At 38.9% G+C, this 21,196-nt stretch overlaps 1 protein-coding gene across 39 annotated transcripts in view; it reads right to left on the bottom strand.

Annotated features, from left to right (window-relative positions):
- FGGY (FGGY carbohydrate kinase domain containing) overlaps positions 1–21,196 on the bottom strand; it is a 278,664-nt gene that overhangs the window by 74,526 nt on the left and 182,942 nt on the right. For 38 of the 39 annotated variants that reach the window (XR_005861966.2, XM_046944690.1, XM_046944687.1 and 35 more), the window contains one exon: positions 2,473–2,588. Coding sequence is in view for 38 of the 39 variants with exons in the window: in XM_046944690.1 (XP_046800646.1) it covers positions 2,473–2,588 (116 nt within the window). In the remaining variant the exon portion in view is untranslated. Of the gene's footprint in view, positions 1–2,472; positions 2,589–2,760; positions 2,927–21,196 lie in introns of those variants that run through there. The other variant, XM_040705161.2, reaches the window with a different exon arrangement.

The following is a 21,196-nucleotide window of genomic DNA, read 5'->3' as shown; positions in this document are numbered from 1 at the left end:
GACCTTGTACAGTTTCCCACCAACCTACTCCTACCTGGGTTATCTGTCAATTTTGAGCTCCTTAATCTGTAAGCCAACTAAATGTACTGCTTAGAATTCTGTTCTGTTAGGCACAGCACAGCATTATAAACCACCCTGAAGCACACGCACTGCTGACCATATGAGTTACTTACTGAAACAAATAGCTTTCGTTTTGTGTAACGTGCTGAAGTTAATGGGAGCTGAGGTCGTTCATCTCTTGGGACATTGCCCTGAAGCAATATTAGAAATATAGACTCAACTGAGATTGTCAAAGGCTTGATCCTTTATTTGTTGTGCTTAGTGCAGCGTTTGTGGGCTCGTGGGAGGAGGTCTACATGATGATGCTACCTCACCAATACTGCTGACACACCTCTGGAACCGCCAGGGGTCTTCCATAATACAAGACAGTCCCAGCTGCAGCTCAGCCAGTGCTGCTGCAGTCGATGAATGACACTTTTCTGGTAGACGGACCTATACTGCCCTCATTAATTTAAATTAAGAAAAGGAAAGCTGAGCTCATTAAGAGTGTTCTTAGCAGGTTAAGTAACACTTAACACTCAATAAAACAAATAAAACCCCAAATTTTCACTGGAACAATGTTATAACCCTCTTTTCCACAAGTACAGTGACACTTATAAGACAGGGTGGTAGACAGAAAAACCACTTCCCCTGCATACAAAACAGACCTGAGACTGGTGTGGCAGCTTGGGGGCTGGGGTGAGTTGGTTTGTTTTGGTGTCTGTATCTCCTTCTGAAGCTAGCCCCTACTAAAAGACTATCAGGAACAGATTAGAAGTTTAACTAGAAGGAATGAAAGAGTAATTATTATCTGGCTTCCACACTCACATAGGGAGCTCCTTCTTCATGGACAAGTAAATGAAGCTTGCTGTTCTGCTCCTAGATTTTATCACAGCTGAATATAATGAATATAACATCTTCCCTTTTCAGGAAAGGCAAGGTCAGACAAATGGTCATGGAAGCAACCATAGCACGGAAGCAACCACCTGAGGCCAGGTTTCAGCAGTATTATGTAAAAAAAAAAAGTGTCTTGTAGTTTAGATTCATCCTAAAAATCCATACATCCAAGCCCAAAAATCTAAAAAGGGTGAATTTTCAAGGTGAATTAGTGTGTGCTCTCCAGAAGCTTCAAGTCTAGCCTATGATTTGATGCAATTTTCTGGGTCAGATTCTGTTTCTCCAATTCCAGCCACTACACGCCATGCATTCTAATGGTTATTTGAAAAATCAGTACAAGTGTCCAAGTGATGCTTTTCCTGCTAACTGAAAACACACTTTTTTTCCAAGAAGCACCTGTCAACTAAAGCTAATTTACTGATTTGTACTGTAAATATTGTGTTTTGAAAAAATAAGCCTTACATTGCAAATTCATTATTTTTGTCTTGCCAAATTGAGCCATGAATAGATTAGCTTTGTGAAGCTTCCAACACAACAAAAACATTCTTTTTATTAATGGTTACTTTATCACTTGAAACATGTATGTTGAGTTAAAGAGGCAAATTGTTCTGCACTGCCTTTTAAGTGTATTACATAAATATTGTATTAAAGCCTTAACTTACAGTTTGTAAATAATTTATCTTAAAAATACTATTCTACAAGACCATCAGCTGCTGAGATGCTCTATTCTGCTAAAAACATGTATTTACTGCAAGTCTTAGTTCAATCTGTGGAAGATTTGCTAAAAGCCACGTTTGAATACCATTTTTATAACATCTATCACTAAAACATCAGGAAGTTAAAAGCCTTATTCTTCAGTAGGTTTTATACCTTTGCGTAAGTACTTTCATTGGCAGGGGGAAATGCTGAAATCTATTCAAGGAAGTTTTCAGATACAATTATCTGATATCTGAAAATAGTTTATAGTATATTTTGTGATGATCAGAATAGTTAATAATTGCATTATGTTTCATTTCACTACAGTCCTCCCCATGCCATTTCTATTTCATGTTGCTGCATTTTAACTACTGTACAAACTTGTTCAAAGTACTAGACATTAAAAAAATCAAAGGAAATTTCAGATAATTAACTTTGATGAACGAGCATATTTTAATTCATGTCTGGTAATATTCTTGTTAATGACATGTCTGCTTAGGACATCCATTAAAAGTCCATTAACTTAACAGGGAAAGTCTAATAAAGTTATCCTGGAAATTTTCTGGTATATTAACATTATGGACTTTTAATGAATATCTTCTGTAGGAATTGTTATTAGCAAGACTACCATTCTAATTAAACTCAGGCTCAAAGAGAGTGGAGAAACAGTATGAAGATACTAAAAGCAAAAGTCCATTTTTGGAAAATTACTGTAAGGGACATTGGTACAGGCTACAAACATGCTAACAATAGCAGCTATAAGCATTTTTTTTTTCATAGAATAGCTTGGGTTGAAAAGGACCACAATGATCATCGAGTTTCAACCCCCGAACAACATACCTATTTTTTCATATTTATCCTTCACCAAATCTTCCAAGCCAATTATCTTCCAGAAACTATCATCCCAACCTCCATCTGAAGTGTACGTCCACTTGCACACTAGTGTACATAAGGACCTGAAAGGAGACAACATGCGCACAAAATCAGGAGAATAAACACATCATTTTAAAAACATTTGCACAAAACCATCTCTTTAATCACTGCTCAAAAGTTCCAAGCAAAATCCAAGCTAACATCAATTTTTTTTTTTTTAATTGGTTACTGTTTGGAGGGTAAGCTTTGAGATACCTTAAAAGGACATTATGTTTAATATTCTTTCCTGTGAAACAGCTCATCTAGCCACTTGATTGCATCAATCAGTCAGCTAACAGGCCATGCAGCTACTACAGCATGAACATAACAGCTCTTCAGCATGCAGCTCAGAGAAAAGTTGTTGCTTCTCCAGGCTGTACCTCAGTAGCAATGTTTTGCTTGAAGTATGTTCTTAGAAAACCTGTCTCTTATGTGCAAGCTGAATTACAATTTGCAGGAGATGATTCATGCACAAATAATTAAATGGCACTGCCTCAATACCTGCAGGTATAAAAATGCCTTTGTCAGGTGAATGTGTTCAAGTGAAATTGCACAGAACTATCAGAGCTTCTGTCCAGCACGTTTAAGTATCACTATGATCAGCTTTGCATTTCAGTAGAAGCTGATGACAGCTCAGTGAAATGTTGAAATAGCATTAGCCACAATGCAAGTGAATGCAACATTTAAGGGGTTGCTTCAGGTCTCGTTGCTGTTAATGGTGAATGGTGAACTTCACCATGACAGTACAGCATCACAAACGGATTTTATTTCTCCTGAAGCAATCCATACTCCTAACATCCCATTTCCCCCCAAAATACGTTCCAGAAGATGTAGTATTTTAAAAGACTGTTGTCTGAGTACTAAGAACTACCTCAGATCAGTATTTAATCATTCTTGGGAAGTCAGTAAACTAAAAGGCATTAACAATGCTATTTTCCCCAAATCAGCTCAAACCTCTTACTGAAAGGAAAAATTAGGACATGGAACTTCAATGAAAAATCATTTCATGACATCAGGAAAAATGTACACACGAAGAGTGAAACAATAGTGCATTATGTTTTTCCAAATACGGTAAATACCAAATCATAACAAACTACCATCAGAGCAGAATGCGCATTTCTGTAATTAGACCAATGTTATGAACAGCTGCCACATCCTGAAAAAAAAAAGCCCTAAGGATGACAACTAGATGTCATGGCTTCTCACTTTCAAAGCTCATAAAGCAGCCCCTCTGAGTCTCTATGCTTATCCCAAGAGAAACTTAGCCAGCTCTCTGGGCCCTGAGGAGCAGGTTTTACACCTGCGGGGCCAGATCTTCCATACAGCTCACTTCGAGCAGCTCCTCATTATATATACAGCTCAGTGAAACACTGTGAACAGGGGACAGACTGGCCTGTCAGTGCTAAGCACATCCACAGCCTTATACAAATTCTTAATATCTAAGTAGTATACTGCAGAAGGGCATTCTGCTCTCTTAGATTGTAGCTCAAGAATCTCAGTTAATGGATTTGTTTGACATGCTCACAATGACCAATTAACTTTACTACGTGGTTCAAAAGAATGTTGATGCATTGGTCTCAAGTTCCTGCTACTTGCTTGATAAGGTGCTCTAATAATTACACACAGAGTTGCTTAATTTGTATAGCCTGGAGAGCTCTATACACACAGAGAGAATAGTTTCTTCATTTTTTGTATTCATTTTTAATACAATGGCATAGATAAGTATTCATTTTATTGGCAGTTTCCCTCCAACATATCACCACGACGAAGTAATAGCTCAAATGGTAACTTGGAAAAACTGCATCCAAAAAGACTGGTCAGTAAAGAAGAAGCTGAGGAACCAAAGCATTTACGTCACCAGCAACTCCTAGATTCTATGAGATGAAAGACAGACATTAAACAGAAAAAGTATTAATGTTTGCTGCAGTATATTCCTTTCCCCTCCCCTTCCCCCCATCTCACAGTGCTACCTCAATTATTTGGTCATAAATAGCAGACTTGCAGCAACTGATCCTGAGAAGAAGATTGATAGAAGCTAAACCTCCCTTTACTTTATTACCAGAATCACTGGTTCGAAGGTGTTGAGTTTATAGGTATAAATCATAAATAATAATCCAGGCAACCATCCTTTTCTGGCTGCCTCATCCAGCAAAGGACTTCAGATGTGGTGCAGAACCCCTCAGAAGCACAGGCCACGTAGCTAGGCTGACAGACAATGAATTAGAAGACTCTTTTCTTCAAGAATATTCCAAATACGAATATTTTTTCCCTTTTTTCTGCTCAGAACAAAGTGTTTTGCTCAGAATATTCCCACTGAAATAAGCAACACTTTTATGTGGAAGATTTTATGTTATATAAACAATATTTTCAACAGGAATATGATTATGTTTAGAGGTTTGGTTGATTGCTTTTTTTTTTTAAACAAATTCTAGCCTGCAAAGAACCATAGGATCCTATTTGCATCCAAGAGCCCCAGGAAAAAAAAAAAAAAATCACTACCACATTCATTACAAAGTAGATTTGGCTGAGCATGGCATATTACACAATCCCTTCTATTTACTGTCTAGTTTTCAGCTCTTGCACATCTCTTGCTGAGAACTGGCTGTGGATATGCTGATGTCCTGTATGACCAGAATCTCAGTATGTCCTCATAAGAAAAACATAGGGTTCCAAGAGTCTGCACTGATACCTCCCAAAATGCTGTCTGGAAGGAACTATCTGCCCTCATTAACCTTCAAAAAGATACAGGGAAACTAGACTCACAGCCAAAGCAGCTCAGGTACTCAAAGGTAGTTAAAATGGGCTACGCTCATATTGTCTTTCCATTCTGAGAATTCTTCTCATACTCTGCTTTGCTCCTTGGAGAGACAGAAATCAGAAACGCTCACAGAAAAACGGGACATACTGTATTGTCCTGGCTACCTGCATGAGAATGCATCTAAAAATAATTTAGAGAAAGCTTTACCATGATTTGAATATTACTTATTTAAGAGTTGCCACAGTTTTCTGCATTGGTCTATTCTTTGTTGGGATAATGCTTGCTATCCTTGACAACAAAATACAGTTCAGTCCATGTTATGTAACTGCAGTGGTCTTCTAGATGTCTTCCTAAATTGGGGTATAAGACTTAATATAGAAGTCCTGTTAACAAGAATGCTTACTATCAACATAGCAACAACAAAACAGTTTTCTCCCTGAAAACTGACCTTGTAAGGTATTCACACATGATCTACCGTTCAAAATGGTGGGTGTAATGCTAGTTGGCTTGCAATATGAGTTAGCTACCAGCTTTAAAAGGTAAGTATTCTTATCTTGATCATCTTGAAGCGAATAGAAGCTTTGCTCTTGATTCCAAAGGAAAAGCATGTACTTTATTCATCCAAACAGGTTAGAGATTAATTAAAACTAATGAACATAATCAATTTTGCATGCATCATTAGTATTGAAAGAGTTTAAGCACAAAATATGGATCACTCTAATGAAAAATGCCCTTGCAAGCTGGGTCACACACAGAGACTTCGTGGTAATGAACCAACTGCACCTGCTGAGGAATGTAACCAAAGCTAAGCCCTGTAGAAGCTATGATAAAGCACTGCTAGGTCCCAAAAAGAATACCATGCAGTAGGATAAAGTAACTTTCCATAGTCAATTGGACACATTTATTTAAAGCCACAAACAATCAAAAACTGAGAAAGCTGCATGAGGTTCTAAAAGCAAGAAGGAGACCTGAAACAATGGAGTGCAACTGTCAAAACATCAAAACATTTTTCCTTTTGTTATGCAAACTTTAAATTTAAAACAGATTTTGAATTCAAACAAACCCAAGGCTTCAGCTCTGCTCAAACAAACTTCTCCGCATACTGACATCTGGACCAAGCTGTCAATGTCCTCACAAATTATGCATCCCAGTCTTGAGGTTTTTTCACAAAAAAAGGTTTTTTTTTTTATAAAAATGTTCCAGACAAAAATTTAAACATAGCACATACACTCCCACCATCCAAGCTTTATATTGAGCAGAACTAGAGTGCTTAAAGAGTCTGACATACAGCAAACATTATCACAGAGCAATAGGATAACATACAATTATTCTGTGCTCCATTATAGCTAACATCGTGTTAATACATGATCTTCTAAATAGAACCAGATTACTATAACACCATTGTTATATCTGTCATACCAATGTCTCTGCCTACCTGCTGTATCTGGCTACTCTGGGGGAAAACAGGAAAAGAAGAGGGTAATTTGTCTTAGGGGAATACCTCCCAGGTAATAGGAGAAAAAAAAATGTGACATCTAGTCATTGAGACTTGGAATGTATAAAATGTATGACATGCTGCCCACGTAAAGTGCTTGCTAAAAAGAATCAAAGAGCTGTGAGCAGAGTTCACAGCAGTGTAAGAAGAGCTGCACCTGTTGTCACTCAGTCACTACTATAGATCTCCCGGGCAGATTAGCTTTAAACCACAGGGCCAAGTAAGTCTGGGTGTGCACCACTTCACATGTGCTGTGTGCATTTTACTCATTTCACCTATTCAACAGCTCTTTAATTGCATGTACACAAACCAAGACATGTCAGGGTCTGTTCCACCTACCCAACCATCCCAATCTCAAGTTCCTAATATTTACAACAGTCCACTACTTTTTATTAATGCCTTTGATCTAAACCCTATGAAATTCCTGCTTGCCCAAATCCATTGTCTTAGTACAGCAGCTCAATGTGACTCCTGCCTGACAAGGGTTACCTTTAACATAAAGTATGCCAAAAAAAAAAAAAAAAAAGAGATGGAGAAGCAAGTTTAGGACTACTAGCAGACACATTCCCATTGCACTCAGATCTTTGCTTACAGTCTTTGCAACCAAGATAGCAAGGATATCATTTTAATTAGCAACAGGAATTCTACAGGATTCATCCTTTCTATGCTCTGAATGACACTGATAATAATACTAGTTAATAGAAAGTAGCCCGCCTGCCATTTGGAGTTCTGAAGGAAACAGCACTCCAGCTTCAAAAAAGTAAGCTTTAGTAGGAAAGACTTTTCCCTGCAAGTACAGGAGCCCAGTGGAAGCCACCAGTCCACAAAAGCAACCAGGGTGGACAACAGCTTGTGACCTCTAAGCTGGATACGTTGAAACTAATGCAGTGATACATTAGTGTCTGAGTAAGACCTTCTGCTACGCTTTCAACATAATTTCTCTTTCAGTCTCAGATCTTCTACCACTACAACTTTTGCACAGCTTTTTTCCTTAAAATATGCCTTGAAAGTACTTGAGTTTCAGCAAAGACATAGTGTATGCTCTCCATTGTTTCCTTAATGTCACTCTGTGAACTTGGATGGTGCCCAGAGATCCCCCCACAATCAATGAGATTAAAGCTCAATGGAAAAAAAAAATCATGACCTTCCACCCCACAGCTCTGTTCTCTCTCACATCTGGAAAAGTCAGAAGCCTCACTGAACTGGGGGCACACCTTTCACTCAGAAATGTAAAACAGGTCCATCTCCCTTCCTCTACCATAAATCTTCCTGGCAAAGCACAGCCCATGAAAGAGTACCATACTCTTATGAAAGAGCTATGCTCTTAGAGAATAGGTACACCATAGCACTGGAGGCACTGGGATTCCTTCACATCTCTGACCAACGGATCCAGGCTTCACACAAGTATTTAAAACCTGCTCTATCAGAAGAGGAAATGCACTGGGCTGTAACAGGCAGCAGGTTTTTGTTCCATTTCCACCGAGATGAGAGTTTCTTTTCTGAATTTGAGGTATTAGATCAGACTTCATCTCAGTATCATAGAAGTTCCAAACAGCACCCAAGAAAAAAAAAAATACAATACAGTTGCTTGTAGAACTGTAACGTCGTTTCCTTGCAGTTTTTTCCAGGACCTCAGTGAGGATGCATCTCGAGGCAGAGAGATGTACTACTGTGGGCTTCAAGGCCTCCTGTCAGGATACAGCACACAGAAGCAGGATTCTGAGCATACACAAATCTGTGATGAAGTCTCACCCAGGGAGTTAGCAACAATGAGCAGGGAAGAAAGTCTTTCAATTTGAAAATTAAAAAAAAATCAATCAATTATTTCTGCAAAGGGTGGGAAAAGTAATTAACTGAAACTATACTGCAGTATTTGGTGTTTATGCTGTAACTCTCAGGAGGTTTTGGCTAGCTTTTTACATTACAGAATTTTCTAAGGAAATATGTTGCTTACTTAAAGGGAAAGATTTTATTGCCTGAAAAATACAATACACATCTGCAATTTTCTACACCCACAGCTATAATTAATCTCCTCTTATTACAGCCACTCCCTGACAAGATTCCATGTTATATTTAAAACTGGATGCCACTCTGACAGTAAAAAAAACACAAAACACAACAGAACAATAGGATCATTTTCAAAGACTCCATAGCAGCATAAGGTTTAGAATCAGCAGTGTCCTTTACATTGCACTATCAACTGCCCATCCCAGCCAGAGCTGAGAGTGACCTCTAATTGGCACTATAATGGGCTCAGAAGTCTCTTGAGAAATATAAAGTGTAGATGTTTTCTGTGCTACAGAAGAGGTATGAGATTGCTGTTGTATTATACAGAAATACTTCAAACTCAGTGACATATGGCTGGGGAAAGCACTACTGTGACACTCAGACTCTAAGGATCAGCCCCCATAAATAAAACCCTGGGTTGTCTAAGGCACCTTAAGAATGTAACCTTTGTACATCTTGCCAGAGGTTTGAAATAACACACACATGTGTTTATATACATACAGATCTATACTCAGGATTGGAAAGATGTACATGTCTGTAATTGTTTGCTGGAATCTATTGAAGCCCGTCTTTGGTAAATATAAACAAAGACATCAAACACTGCAAATGTCAAATAAAGTCATACAAGAGAAGAGAATCTCACAAAGTTAAATGAGAAGATACTTTTACTATTTGTAACAGAGTCCAATTAAAAAAAAGTAAGGTGTTTCTCTTAAGGAACAAGCTATTAAAAGCCTCAGAGCATTAGATTTTAAAACTCAGTTTTCCTAGAAGTTATGTCATCAGGGAAACGCCCATCCCAAACGCAGCATGGCAAGTCAGATTAATCCCCTGTGTATATTCAGTAATTTCAGTGGATTCTTACCAGGGATGCATTTAGCTAAGCATGGGGAGTTGGATGAAAAACTACAAAATAAGAATATCTTATCCACCCACATATGCCTGACCACGTCACGAGGCAAGGGGAAGCGAGCAGTCAGCAGACTGCTTTTTTCCTTCTTAATTAATTTCATTCTGTTTTATATTACACACATCCAACTAAGATTCAAGCCCATTGTCTTCGGCATTGTTGAAAAACACATAATGAGGCACAGTCCTAGACACAAAAATGTATTGTCTAGACAAATCAGACATAGCATGTGGGGCTGGAAATATTAATCCATTCCCTGAAAAAATGGCAAACAGAGGAAAAAGAAATGGAGAGATTTGGCCAGGGGTCAATGAGTAACCGTCGGTCAGACCCTTGAATTGAATCCTGAGACTTAGTCAGTGACCTGGGCAGAAAGACACCAACCAGATGCTATCATGTTGAACATATCAGAAGTCCTCCTATGCACAACTACGGTATAAAGCTTCAGACATGAGAGGAAAAAGAAGCGTATACATAAATAGATTTATTTCTGACACTGTAATTTTTAACTTCTTAATAAGCAGAGGAAAGGTTATAAAAATCATCCCAAAATGACACTGCAAATGAAAAGCAAAGCTGGCAATGAAGCCCATGCATCCAGCCGCCCGTCAGGCATTTGCCCTCCGGACAGACCTATGCCACTATGCAGCATCAGCAGCGCTTCAGAAAAACAGACTCCTTGAAGCTCAGTATTTCAAGTAAACTAAATTGCAATAGGAAGTCAAATATCTATTTCAATGAAGAGGTTGTATTAAAAAAAATACATTGCCTCCTGTTACACAATAAGCTGGAGCACACCACTACTCACACAGCCACATGCATCACCTCACACATCTGTCAGCAATAACTGGTGCTTCAGCCACTGGTCATCACACGGCCACACGTATCCCTCCTATCTCTTGGCTGCGCTGTGCTTTATTATGCAACAGAACCAGCGTCAGCAGGGTATAGGAAGATTGCAGTCGTTGGCTCCATGACACTTCAGATATCCCCCTACCATATGAAAAGTAAATGTGGGGCACAGACCACCAACATTCTTTTTCAGGGAGCACCAAGGATGAGCTATTTTGGACTCTTCCAGGTTTGGAAAGCATGGCACAATGCTGAGAGCAATATCTGGCCAGCAGCAGCACACACACTGATATCCTCTGCTACTGCAAATCTCCACGTGAGCAATGCTACACTCTGTGATATGGTTTGTGCTGTTTTCATAATACTCTATCAAGTTAGGGCAGCAGGAAAAAAAACGTAACACTGATATTTTAAGAAATATTTCTCAGAATTCTCAACTTAGCTAAAAAGAAAGATTTTACCAATTCATGAGTAAGTAATGCATTTGTTCCTAAAGTCAAAACTGTTGAGATCCTAATGCTGCCTAGTACTTAAAACATATGAAGAACTGTCAGTAGAGTTAATGGAGTTTTTACCAGCTTTGTCATGCATGTGCTGAACTGGAACCCAGGCTGTCATGCACTTGTGGCCAGACAAAGGCTAAGTGAAACCAGAACAGAAGCAGGAAAATTGCCAAGAAGAATGCAATAAAAAAGGTTTAGTAACTACGTTTTGATGGAGACTGATCAGATTTCACACTCTAAACTCCAGTATTGAACTGTCCTTCACATGGGCAAAACATCTTCAAGCCTGATTCAAGTTAGATAACAATTTGGCTGCCACATGGATCCGAATCAGAAATGCATGTCAGAGATTCCTGCACAGACAATGAGGTGTGGTTTCACCTCCAGTCACAGAACTCAGCTCAGTTTAAGAATATATATTATAGTCTGAAAAATCAAAAGTCATTCCAAAGTACAAAATTCATTTGGTCAAAACTTAAAAACATTTCTTATGGTTATACTTAAATGCAAGGTATTTAAATCACATGAAAAGCACATACATCACATGCTACATTGTACTTTAATCTCTTACATGCTGGTATCAGCATGCCTACTTTTGGAGTAAATTTCATTGTAAAAATAAAAAAGATTATAGTTTACAGTTGTTTGCAATTGCATTCACATTAAACAAAGACCATAACTTTTTGAGTAAATCACAACAAGCAAGATCAACACTGACATTTGGATTGCTGTGTTTTCACAAATCAAAGGAAAACCCACTAAGCAGAACCACAAGGAGTTGAGAAATGGGTAACAGAGGTGAGTAAAAACGGATACATTTCCATAAAGTAAAAATGGGAGAAAAACATATTTACTTTGGTAGGAACATGAATACAGACAATAAGTAAGGCTGCTATCCAAGTAAGTCAGTGTGCAGGTTAATAATTACTCAGAATGCAGCAGTTAAGGCACTGCCACAAAACAAGTGATCGTGCAATTGTAACAGGATATGGGTATTACTGGGCCCAAAGCCTCAACAGAAAAAAAGATAACTAACAATTAGGTACATGGATATTTGCAGTAGTCCCAATCATAACAGCAGAGATAAATAGCATAGGAGAATATGAACTCTTGCTACTTCAGCATGATCAAAAGAACTACCCCCCACCCCCAGTAGGGAGTCAACATTGTTGGCAGTTCTGGAATTCCTCCCTCCTTTTTTCCCCCTCTGATACAAATAGCTGGACAGAAGGCACTGGGGAAAATGAACCTCCTCTTTGACTTGTTCTAACAATGAAACAAATCAACGCACAGGTCCCTTGGAAGAATGGCTATAAGAATGGTACAGTTCTCATTTCAGATGCTTAGAGAGCCTGTTACACAGGAAAGGTGGACATCAGCAGTTTTCATATTCATTTAAATCTTAAGAAACAACTTGACCTGGGAATGAACATCCACAGCACTCTTAGGGACAGAGCAAACCCTCCCAGGTAAGCTGGATACTGCCTGAGCTTGCCTCAGAATAAATACTGTGAAAGGTGACGGGTGAACTAGAAGGGTGGAGCTTACCACTGTTCTAAGCTGTAAGGAACCTTCATGCAGTTCTAACAATCCTGAAGTATTCTTTTCCCTTTCTTGAGACTTGAATTATACTGCAATACTTGCAGAAAATAAACTTGCAAATACTGCAAACAGAGAGAATGGGCTTAAAGAGTCAAATTAAAATTCTTATGTTACGTGCCAGAAAAAAAAAAAGTGCCCTGATCTTTCTTTAGTGCTTTATATCTTTATAAAGAAAAAAAAACATGCAAGAGTTTCCATACTTGTGAAAAAATTCAGTGATGAAATTGAAGAGATCACACTTCATAGAAGCACAGCACATTTTAGTGTCAGAAGAATTAAGAACCAATTTTAAAAATGCAATTATGCAAAATTCTGTTTGTCCATGAGCTAGGTCCAACTAAGACTTAGGTACATGTAACCTGACCTGAACGAATAACATAATGCCTTTGACATCAACTGGAGCAGTTATATCAGGCAAGCCACTCTTCCTTGCATAAGCATTCTGCATAATTAAGTCATTTCCTTAGTAAAAAGAAGTTTGCACTTCAAGAAAGACAGCAAAATCAAAATTAATGTACTTCTGTTCTACAGTGACTCTAGAGGTGGAAAGAGCAACTTTTACTGTTGCGAGATGCAGACAGAAATCCTAAGGTCTGAATTGAAGTGAGTTCTCTTTTCTTGACTTGGCATGGATGGTACAAAAATAAGGAGGAGGGCAGCACAAGATTTGCAGCCCTGCAGTAATGAAAAGCAAAGATAAACAGCTTATCAGATCAATAAATAAGACAAATTTTCACCTAAAAGGCAGTGAAGAAGGATGTGCCATACCATGGGTTAGATCCACAGTACCTCCAATGCCTGAGGATGTCCTTGGATGACAAGCACTACCAACCACATTACTCAGCTGGAGTAAGGCATCAAATGAAAATTCCTCTAAGTGGGCTGCCCTTGATTTTTCCCAAACACACAATTTCTTCATAAACCCTGCCTATTAATCTTCATTGACAGCCTACAGATTGTTTGCAAATCGTTATTTGTGTCATGTAGGATATCATACTCAAATTACAAATCTTTTCTGAGCCATTAAGTAACAAAGAGTTCAGAGGAGTAAAATCAATAGTGTAAAAAGAACAGTTCCCCAAACGTTTGTACAACCAACAGCCTGTTCATACCAACATGCCTGCCGAGCAAATAAAGGACCCAGACCAGCAAAGCACTTAAGCACATGCTCTAACTTTAAGCACGTGCCTAAGTGCTTTGCTGGAAAATGGCCCAAAGAGAAGAATGAACATGGTTAACTGAAAAGCCCTTTGGAATTGGATTGACTGCTTTGTTTTTCCATTAACTCTAGTTGCTAGTAAACACACATTTGGTCTCAGCATCCTGCCCAATATATTTAACCTTCATCACAAAAACAGCGATGGGATAAGGCTGCTGATAAGATGCAAGTAAAAGCAACACTCTTACATCTCTCTGATAGGCAAACACACAAGAAGGCTCCAACTAGCCAACACTTTAGAATGTTCACCACACAAGACTGCATTGTCCTTATTCCTCCACCTCTTACATCGAGCTCCACACAACATATTCTTCCTCCAGCAAACCCACGTGAGGGAAAGAATCCCAAGCCTGGAGGAGACTGCTTCCGACTGTGGGCTTTGGGAATGTGATTGGCTTTTGAAGAGCTCCACCTTGGCCATTAATAACATCTTTATATGCATCAAATTTAGCCCACAAAGAAAATGAAAACAAAACTCCCTAGAATATCTTAAGAAAAATGATTAAGTTAAAAAAATATACCTAGGGAGTGCAAAAATGGAAAGATGATTAGGGAAGGAGGTGAAGTTGGAATGAAGCAATAATAAAAAGCCCTAAGAACACATCATATATTCATAGCTCTTGAATCATTAGGGCTCCACATGACAGGTCTCACAAGCACTGGTACGGCAAACTTCCTCACTTTTAAGCAGGAGTGAAAGTGGTTAAGCCCTAGGACAAATAATTTGAAAATCTCAGCACAAGTCTGATCTCAGTGAGTTGAAAGGAATGCAGACTGCCCAAAAACACAGCAGCTGTTTGTTTTTTCTGCCACCTTTCCAAGGTTCATGTCTGGAGTGAGGATAAACAGTTCTGAAAAAAAGTTATGTGGAGTTCAGACTTTAAGAAAATAAAACATCAGACTAGCATTTCTTGCAGAAAGATTAAAAAACCCCAAACCTTAAATTATTCAGTCCTGGAAGTTTTCAGGTAGAGCTCTCAGGAGCAGAGAGGTAGATGGCTTGAGGCTTCAATATATTTAAATGCTTTCTCCAAACCAGTCTGCATTTTCAAAAGCTTGGCGCAACGTGATTCTCTTGAGCAATATTCCTCCAAGCACAGTTTCAAATTTAATAAGGTAAAACTGTATTCCTTGTTGCATGTACGCATGTGTGCATGCGGACACACACCAACACACAAAAACCCCTTCAGAGAAACCAGCACAAGAGAGATGCTGCACAAAGCCTTAGGAAATTTTCCCCAAGTGGAAAATCAGTGCAGTAACAATGCCGTTTGTGCCATGTCATTTTGGACAGACTCTTTTCACTCTCCCTCCTCCTTTCTCTTCCTACTGTTCTGTTTGCATTGAAACAAATGAGTACCTGCTTTAAGTACATAATTAATAACTCATGATAGGTTAGGTCATTAAAAATTCCTTGATTCTTAACATTTTTAGTAGAGTATAAGTTTCTTTTGATCCACAACATAACTCAAAAAAAGAAAGAGTTAATAGGAAATTTACTTTGATAGATTATGAGTGGAGCTAGCCCATATAAATAAGGATTGTCTGTGTTGTTACAGGCATGTCAAAAACAGCAGTAAATTTCAGGCACCATGTTGAGTTCCAACATCTGTTTATGAACTGTCCTTACTCTCAAAATGAACAGTTGCTACAGGACAAAGCATACAAAAAAAACAGGAATTAACCTAGAGAGCTCTCCCATTATTGTCATACCTGGTGCTACTGGGTACTGGCATGAGGAATGGTAAACAATACAGAACTCTCATTTATCTGAGAGACACACAGATACGTACACATGTATCACATATACAAACATTACCCAACCTGACATAAGGTACTATTCATTAAGTAGACTACAGGCACTGCTCCTTTCCAAATCTAAACTGTGCTTGTATCTCCACAGAGCCCAGGGACAGAAGCAGAGGGCAAGAATGACAACTGGAAGGCTGTTTCTATGGACTCCCTTCTGCACTAACAGGCAGGCACAGGGACGTGGCAGTGACAGCAGGAGAGCCACAGATCTGAGCCTCTGAGCTGACTGCAGCCTCTCAGGTAATGCAGGGACAGACTCTGAGGAACACTGCTTGTTTCCAAATCGGCGCTCAGGAAGAGCAGAAGGATGCACACATACTGCAGAGCACCAGCAAGCTCATAACTCAGGCTGACACATCTGAGATGGCAGAACTTGAAATAAAATAAAGTGAACAAACACAGGCTTTAACTTCTATTAGCAGCTCTGAGGGAACTTAAGGCTGAATGAGTAAACTGAGAAATAAAAATAAAACAAAGTTGCTCGTTCCTCTTTCCCTAAAATCCAAGTATTACCTGAAACCAGCTAGTACCAGAAGACAAAATACAGAACTCCCTCCCTTCACTTTAAAATGAAGCTAACAGACGCAGTAGAACCTGAAGTTTTAACTGTTCTGCCCACAGGAGAATTAAGTTTCTTAACAATGGTAAAAATAACTACAGTCATCTTTAGTGTATCACACTGCAATCATTATTGCTTTGTCTGCTTCTCTCAAGTCAGTCAGTCAGAATCCTACCATCAAAATTTAATTAAAGATAGTAAGAAAACAAACAGCCTTTCTTGGAATGTCTTTGATTCCATAAGCACATACACATTTCATCCACTGAAAACTGAATTACAAGCTTTCATCTAACAAGCAGCTTAATGGAACAGCACTGGAATAAAGGAACGGGGGGAAGGAAAAAACAAATCCTTGCAGATTTCATATAACACATTATATATTTATATAACACTGGGCTCACTATCTGGGAACATCAATTTGCAAGCTACAATAAAAGTGCTTACTATCATAACGTGAACAGAAGGCAAAGCCAGGGACTTGCACCAAATCAATAGCGAGATCTTACTTAAAGTGCCAGATGGTCTACCACAAAGAAGAAATGACAGAACATGTAGAAGCATCTGCCTTCCTTAGAAGCATTCTTGAACGCACTGTATCATTGATCTAAGATGATTTTTATATGCAGATGACAGGTCAAGCATAAAAGTACACTATTATAAAGGTTACAGAGCTGGCAAAGAAGTAGTATCACTGCTATGGACAAAGAATCTCTTTCTTTTGAAGTCTGGGTTGTCAGGATATTTACATTTCACAGTTAAAAGGCTCTTCTCTGGACAATATGAATGCTAAAACAAACAAGAGAAAAAGTCCTATGTAAGCTAATGCTACTTTAAAGAGATAATGTAAATCAACCCTGACATCATCAGTGTCATCCTAAAGCACGATGAGAATTTCCAGTGAAAGTAACTGACATTAAACAGATTTAGATAGCCAGCCAACAAAAATAAAGCAAACGTATAATTAAACTGCCTTCCAGTCTAAGGCTGTTGTTTCAACCATGTATTGCAGTGAAAAGGATAGGAGGAACACTCCAGTGGTAAAAAGCATTTGTTTGGGAATTCTGGAGAACAAACTGATCTCAAACAAATAATTTCTAGTGTGACCTATAAAAATACATACATCATTTGTAACTAAGTTAGACAAAGCTGGACACCCAGCTCAACGCTTAGAAAAACCTTATTTTTCTTCAAATCACATGGCTGTTTTCCCACCTATAAAACAATAATGTCACCTTTTCATTTCAGAGGAGTATTCTAAGGCTGAAATGATTAAGATTCTTTCATATACAAGATATAGCAGAAGGGTAAATTATTTCTTCCCTTTTTAAATAAAAGGAGAAGGAGAAGAGAAGACTTACGGAACAATAAGTTTAAGTGAGTTTTAATACTTTTAAGCACGATATGTACTCAATACAACGCACAGGCTTCATCCTACATAGCTTTATTTTTTTCCTTCACTGGATGAGAACACTTCTGGAATGTTATTGTTTTCAGGGGGTGGTTTTTAAGAATTTACTGTGAATGCATGCATTATATATGTGCACAGGGAAACACTCCTGGGGCTGCAAATGACCCAAGAGTTCATAAACATGGCTATTTTCTTATCTGGTTCAAATTTATGCAAGAAAGCAATTGTTGCACAGTTCTCACTGAACAGAGACCCAATTTCACAAGGGACAAGCGCTTTGCATGGGGCTTTCCACAACGTTTCACATAAGCATGAGTTCAAAGAAGATGACAGATTGTTTATAACATGTCTTGTACCATCGGGGGTCTGATCCCTGATGGTGTTCTCAGAAGCTAAAGCAAAGGAAACATACACCCCCTGAACACAGCCTATAACAGCAGACAACCATGAGGACTGTTAAAAAAAGAGAAAAGAACAGAAAGACAACAAGCCTCTCTGTGGTTTCTGCCTCATCCTTCCCCAGAATTGAGTGCCATAAGATCACAACCTCCTTTAATATCACACCCCCACACACACTCTTACAGAGAAGCACAGTTATCCAATGCTACCATTACTGAGCAAGTCAGCAAGCTGGATCTGAAGGACTCCTAACCATCTCTTCACAAACATTATTATGGGAAGATTAGTATCTGACCCTAAGAGAAACTAGTAATTACAGTGTTCATGTGTATATTGCTCCTGCACAGGATCAACAATGAAAGGGTTGTTTAAACAAAGCTCCTTTGCCTTCATGGAAAACTTTGTGTGTGTACCTCTCATCAGCTCAAGTAAACATTAATGACTATTTTGGAAAAATAAAAAACAGAAATATTTTCTGATGTATCATAGCATTCTTATTTAAAGGGCTTCTTACAAGGTAGGATGCTGCATTTTCCAACTGCAGAAATAAGACCTTCAGCAGCGATGAATTTAGGAACCCCAACTTTTATTTCCAAGAAGTGCTGGAGAATGTTTTAACCATCACACAGACACTCACATATGCATGCACTCTCAAACTACCACACTAGGCAAGATCAGAGCTTAACAGCCAACAAAACACACATTCAATCCCTGAGATCATTTTCCTGAAATAGAAAACTACATATGTTTCTCAAATTTCACATCAAGCCACTGCACAGCCCGAACTGCAGGGGAGAGCAGAGCCAAGCCTGCTTTTGGGCTCAGGGGAGTATAAAGAACCTGAAAACAAGATGATTCCTTTCATATTGCCACATTTCTTGTCCACAATCTAAACTTACAAACACCTCCATTTAACAGTGTTTCTAGCAGGGGTTGCTTATCAAGCAGTCTTTGCTTTGTCAAATTAAGACACATTGCCTTGGATTAGTGAGACTCCCTGAGTTCAAAATGACTTCATGGTTGGCTCAGAGTTCACTGTCTCTGTGGCAAGTTGCCAGTAATACATCTACTACCGCGCCTGCCCCCAGTCCTTTTCTATACTGACCCAGCTGACTTTTTTTTTCCAGCAGCAAATGAACACAATAGAAAACTAAGGGCTAGATGCTGTCACAGCTAATTAAGAATCCTAACAACTTTAAAAAAAAATCAAAGTAGTAAATATTTGAAGATTTGAATTCAAATCCCTGAAATGCAATGTCTCAATGTATGTCAAAGCTGTTGGAAAGGGACAAGGCTGTTTTTCTTCACTATGAAGATACAGTTCGACCCTATGAAGGGCTCCCGTTCTTGTGGAAAACACATTAAGTTTCTCTTGCTAATATTTTGTAAAGGGCATTTGTACAACAACAATAGCTAAAGCTTCCTGTTTGCCTGTATGCTTCCTGGCTTACATTAACGAGACCTGCTAACAATTTTCTTATTTAGCACACAGAGCTCTTTCAGCCTCCGCCGACCCAAGGACACGCCGTTTTTAAATTAATCATTAAGAAGAAAATATTGAGCAGTAACGGCTCACATTGCACCTGCCCTTCACATCCCTGATCATTTTTGCAGCAACACGCTTCCTATTTTCTTACACTGCATCAGTCTGTGTGTCACCAGACTCCAAAGAACATGTTTTGAATTTATTAAAAGCCTAATAGAAGTGGAATACTGTCTTGTTTGGCAAAGACACCGTCACAGGGACACTTGCTGTTGGCTTCAGGACAGGAAATTCATGGCACTTTCTTTGTCCGATGCACAAAAACACCACCGCTCCCCTCCCAACCAGCCCTGTGAGATAATCCCCCCTTCTCCAGAGACTTCTCAAAACGAGTCTCCACGTCTGAAGCCTTGGGTTTCATTTCATAAACAGGATGTAAAAGCCGAGTGCAAATCAGGATACTGTCACTGCCACATGGGCTGCAGTGCTTATCAGGAAAACCTTCGGAATATTCCCAAGCCCCCTTCTTCAAAGAGAGGGGCCTAATTTTTAGACCAGACATCTTCTAAGTAGGCTCAAAATATATACAAGAAGCCAAACACCAGAATCCCAGCCAAAAGGTATACATTAGTCATGGCACAGCTAGGAAGGAAGGGAAGGGCAGAATCTGGTGTCTGCTGCTCCAGTTACCACACCTTTCTTACTTATTGCTCAATCCTTTAAAAGAAACAGACATCCTTCAGATAATCATCGAACTTACATCAGTCTGTTTCTTCTACAGCACCTCCAAACATACACTTCTCTTCCAAACTCTTCCTCTTTCAAAGTTTCTAGCCTATCTGGGGGAAAAGTTTGGTAAGGACTGTACTAATAGGGACATACTGCCTCATAAAAGGAAAAGAAAGTAACCTCACAGAATCATAGAGTGGCTTAGGTTGGAGGAAACCTTAAAGGCCATCCATCTCCAAACCCTGCAGTGGGCTGGCTGCCACCCAGCAGATCAGCAGGCTGCTCAAGGGCCCATCCTGCCTGGCCTTGGGCACCTCCAGGGATGGGGCATTAACCTAGTAACACTATCTGTGTGTCAGCTCAACAGATGAAGAACAAGCACAAGAATGAAAAAGAATCAAAACCCCAAAAGGTATTCAGCAGTCTGAACACTTCTGTAAATGTAGATTTAATTTACTTACCCAAATCACAGAGGGGACATGACAGAAGACTTAAACCTGAATTCCCAGATTCAAATATACTGAATATTTAAAAAAAGATACCTTTCTCACACAAACATACATGGCATCATACTAGTTAGCTACGTGGTTCTTAGAAATCTTTAAGAACCACATGAATTTGTTTTTCAGTTTACAGCCTGTAATTACCATAACAGTAAGAACATCTTTCTTATAAAATTTATTTTCTCTGAACAAACTCATGATCCTGAGATCTGTGTTGGATGTAGATAGTTTACAAAAGACTCCCCAACAAAGCATCTGTTATATCATTTTCCCTGATATGAAGGCTAGTAGTTAAAGGCTGACTAGACAAGTATTTCCACAGGAAAATTACTTGGGTCACCACTCATATGAGATGACGTCTCTACTAGATAAAAAATTTCTACCCCCAGCTATTAATACATTTGCAGTGTGAG

This window comes from Gallus gallus, chromosome 8, assembly GCF_016699485.2.
Source record: "Gallus gallus isolate bGalGal1 chromosome 8, bGalGal1.mat.broiler.GRCg7b, whole genome shotgun sequence".
Classification (NCBI taxonomy): Eukaryota; Metazoa; Chordata; class Aves; order Galliformes; family Phasianidae; genus Gallus; species Gallus gallus.
Note: the sequence above shows the minus strand (reverse complement) of the source record. Positions and strands in the feature narration are given on the sequence as shown.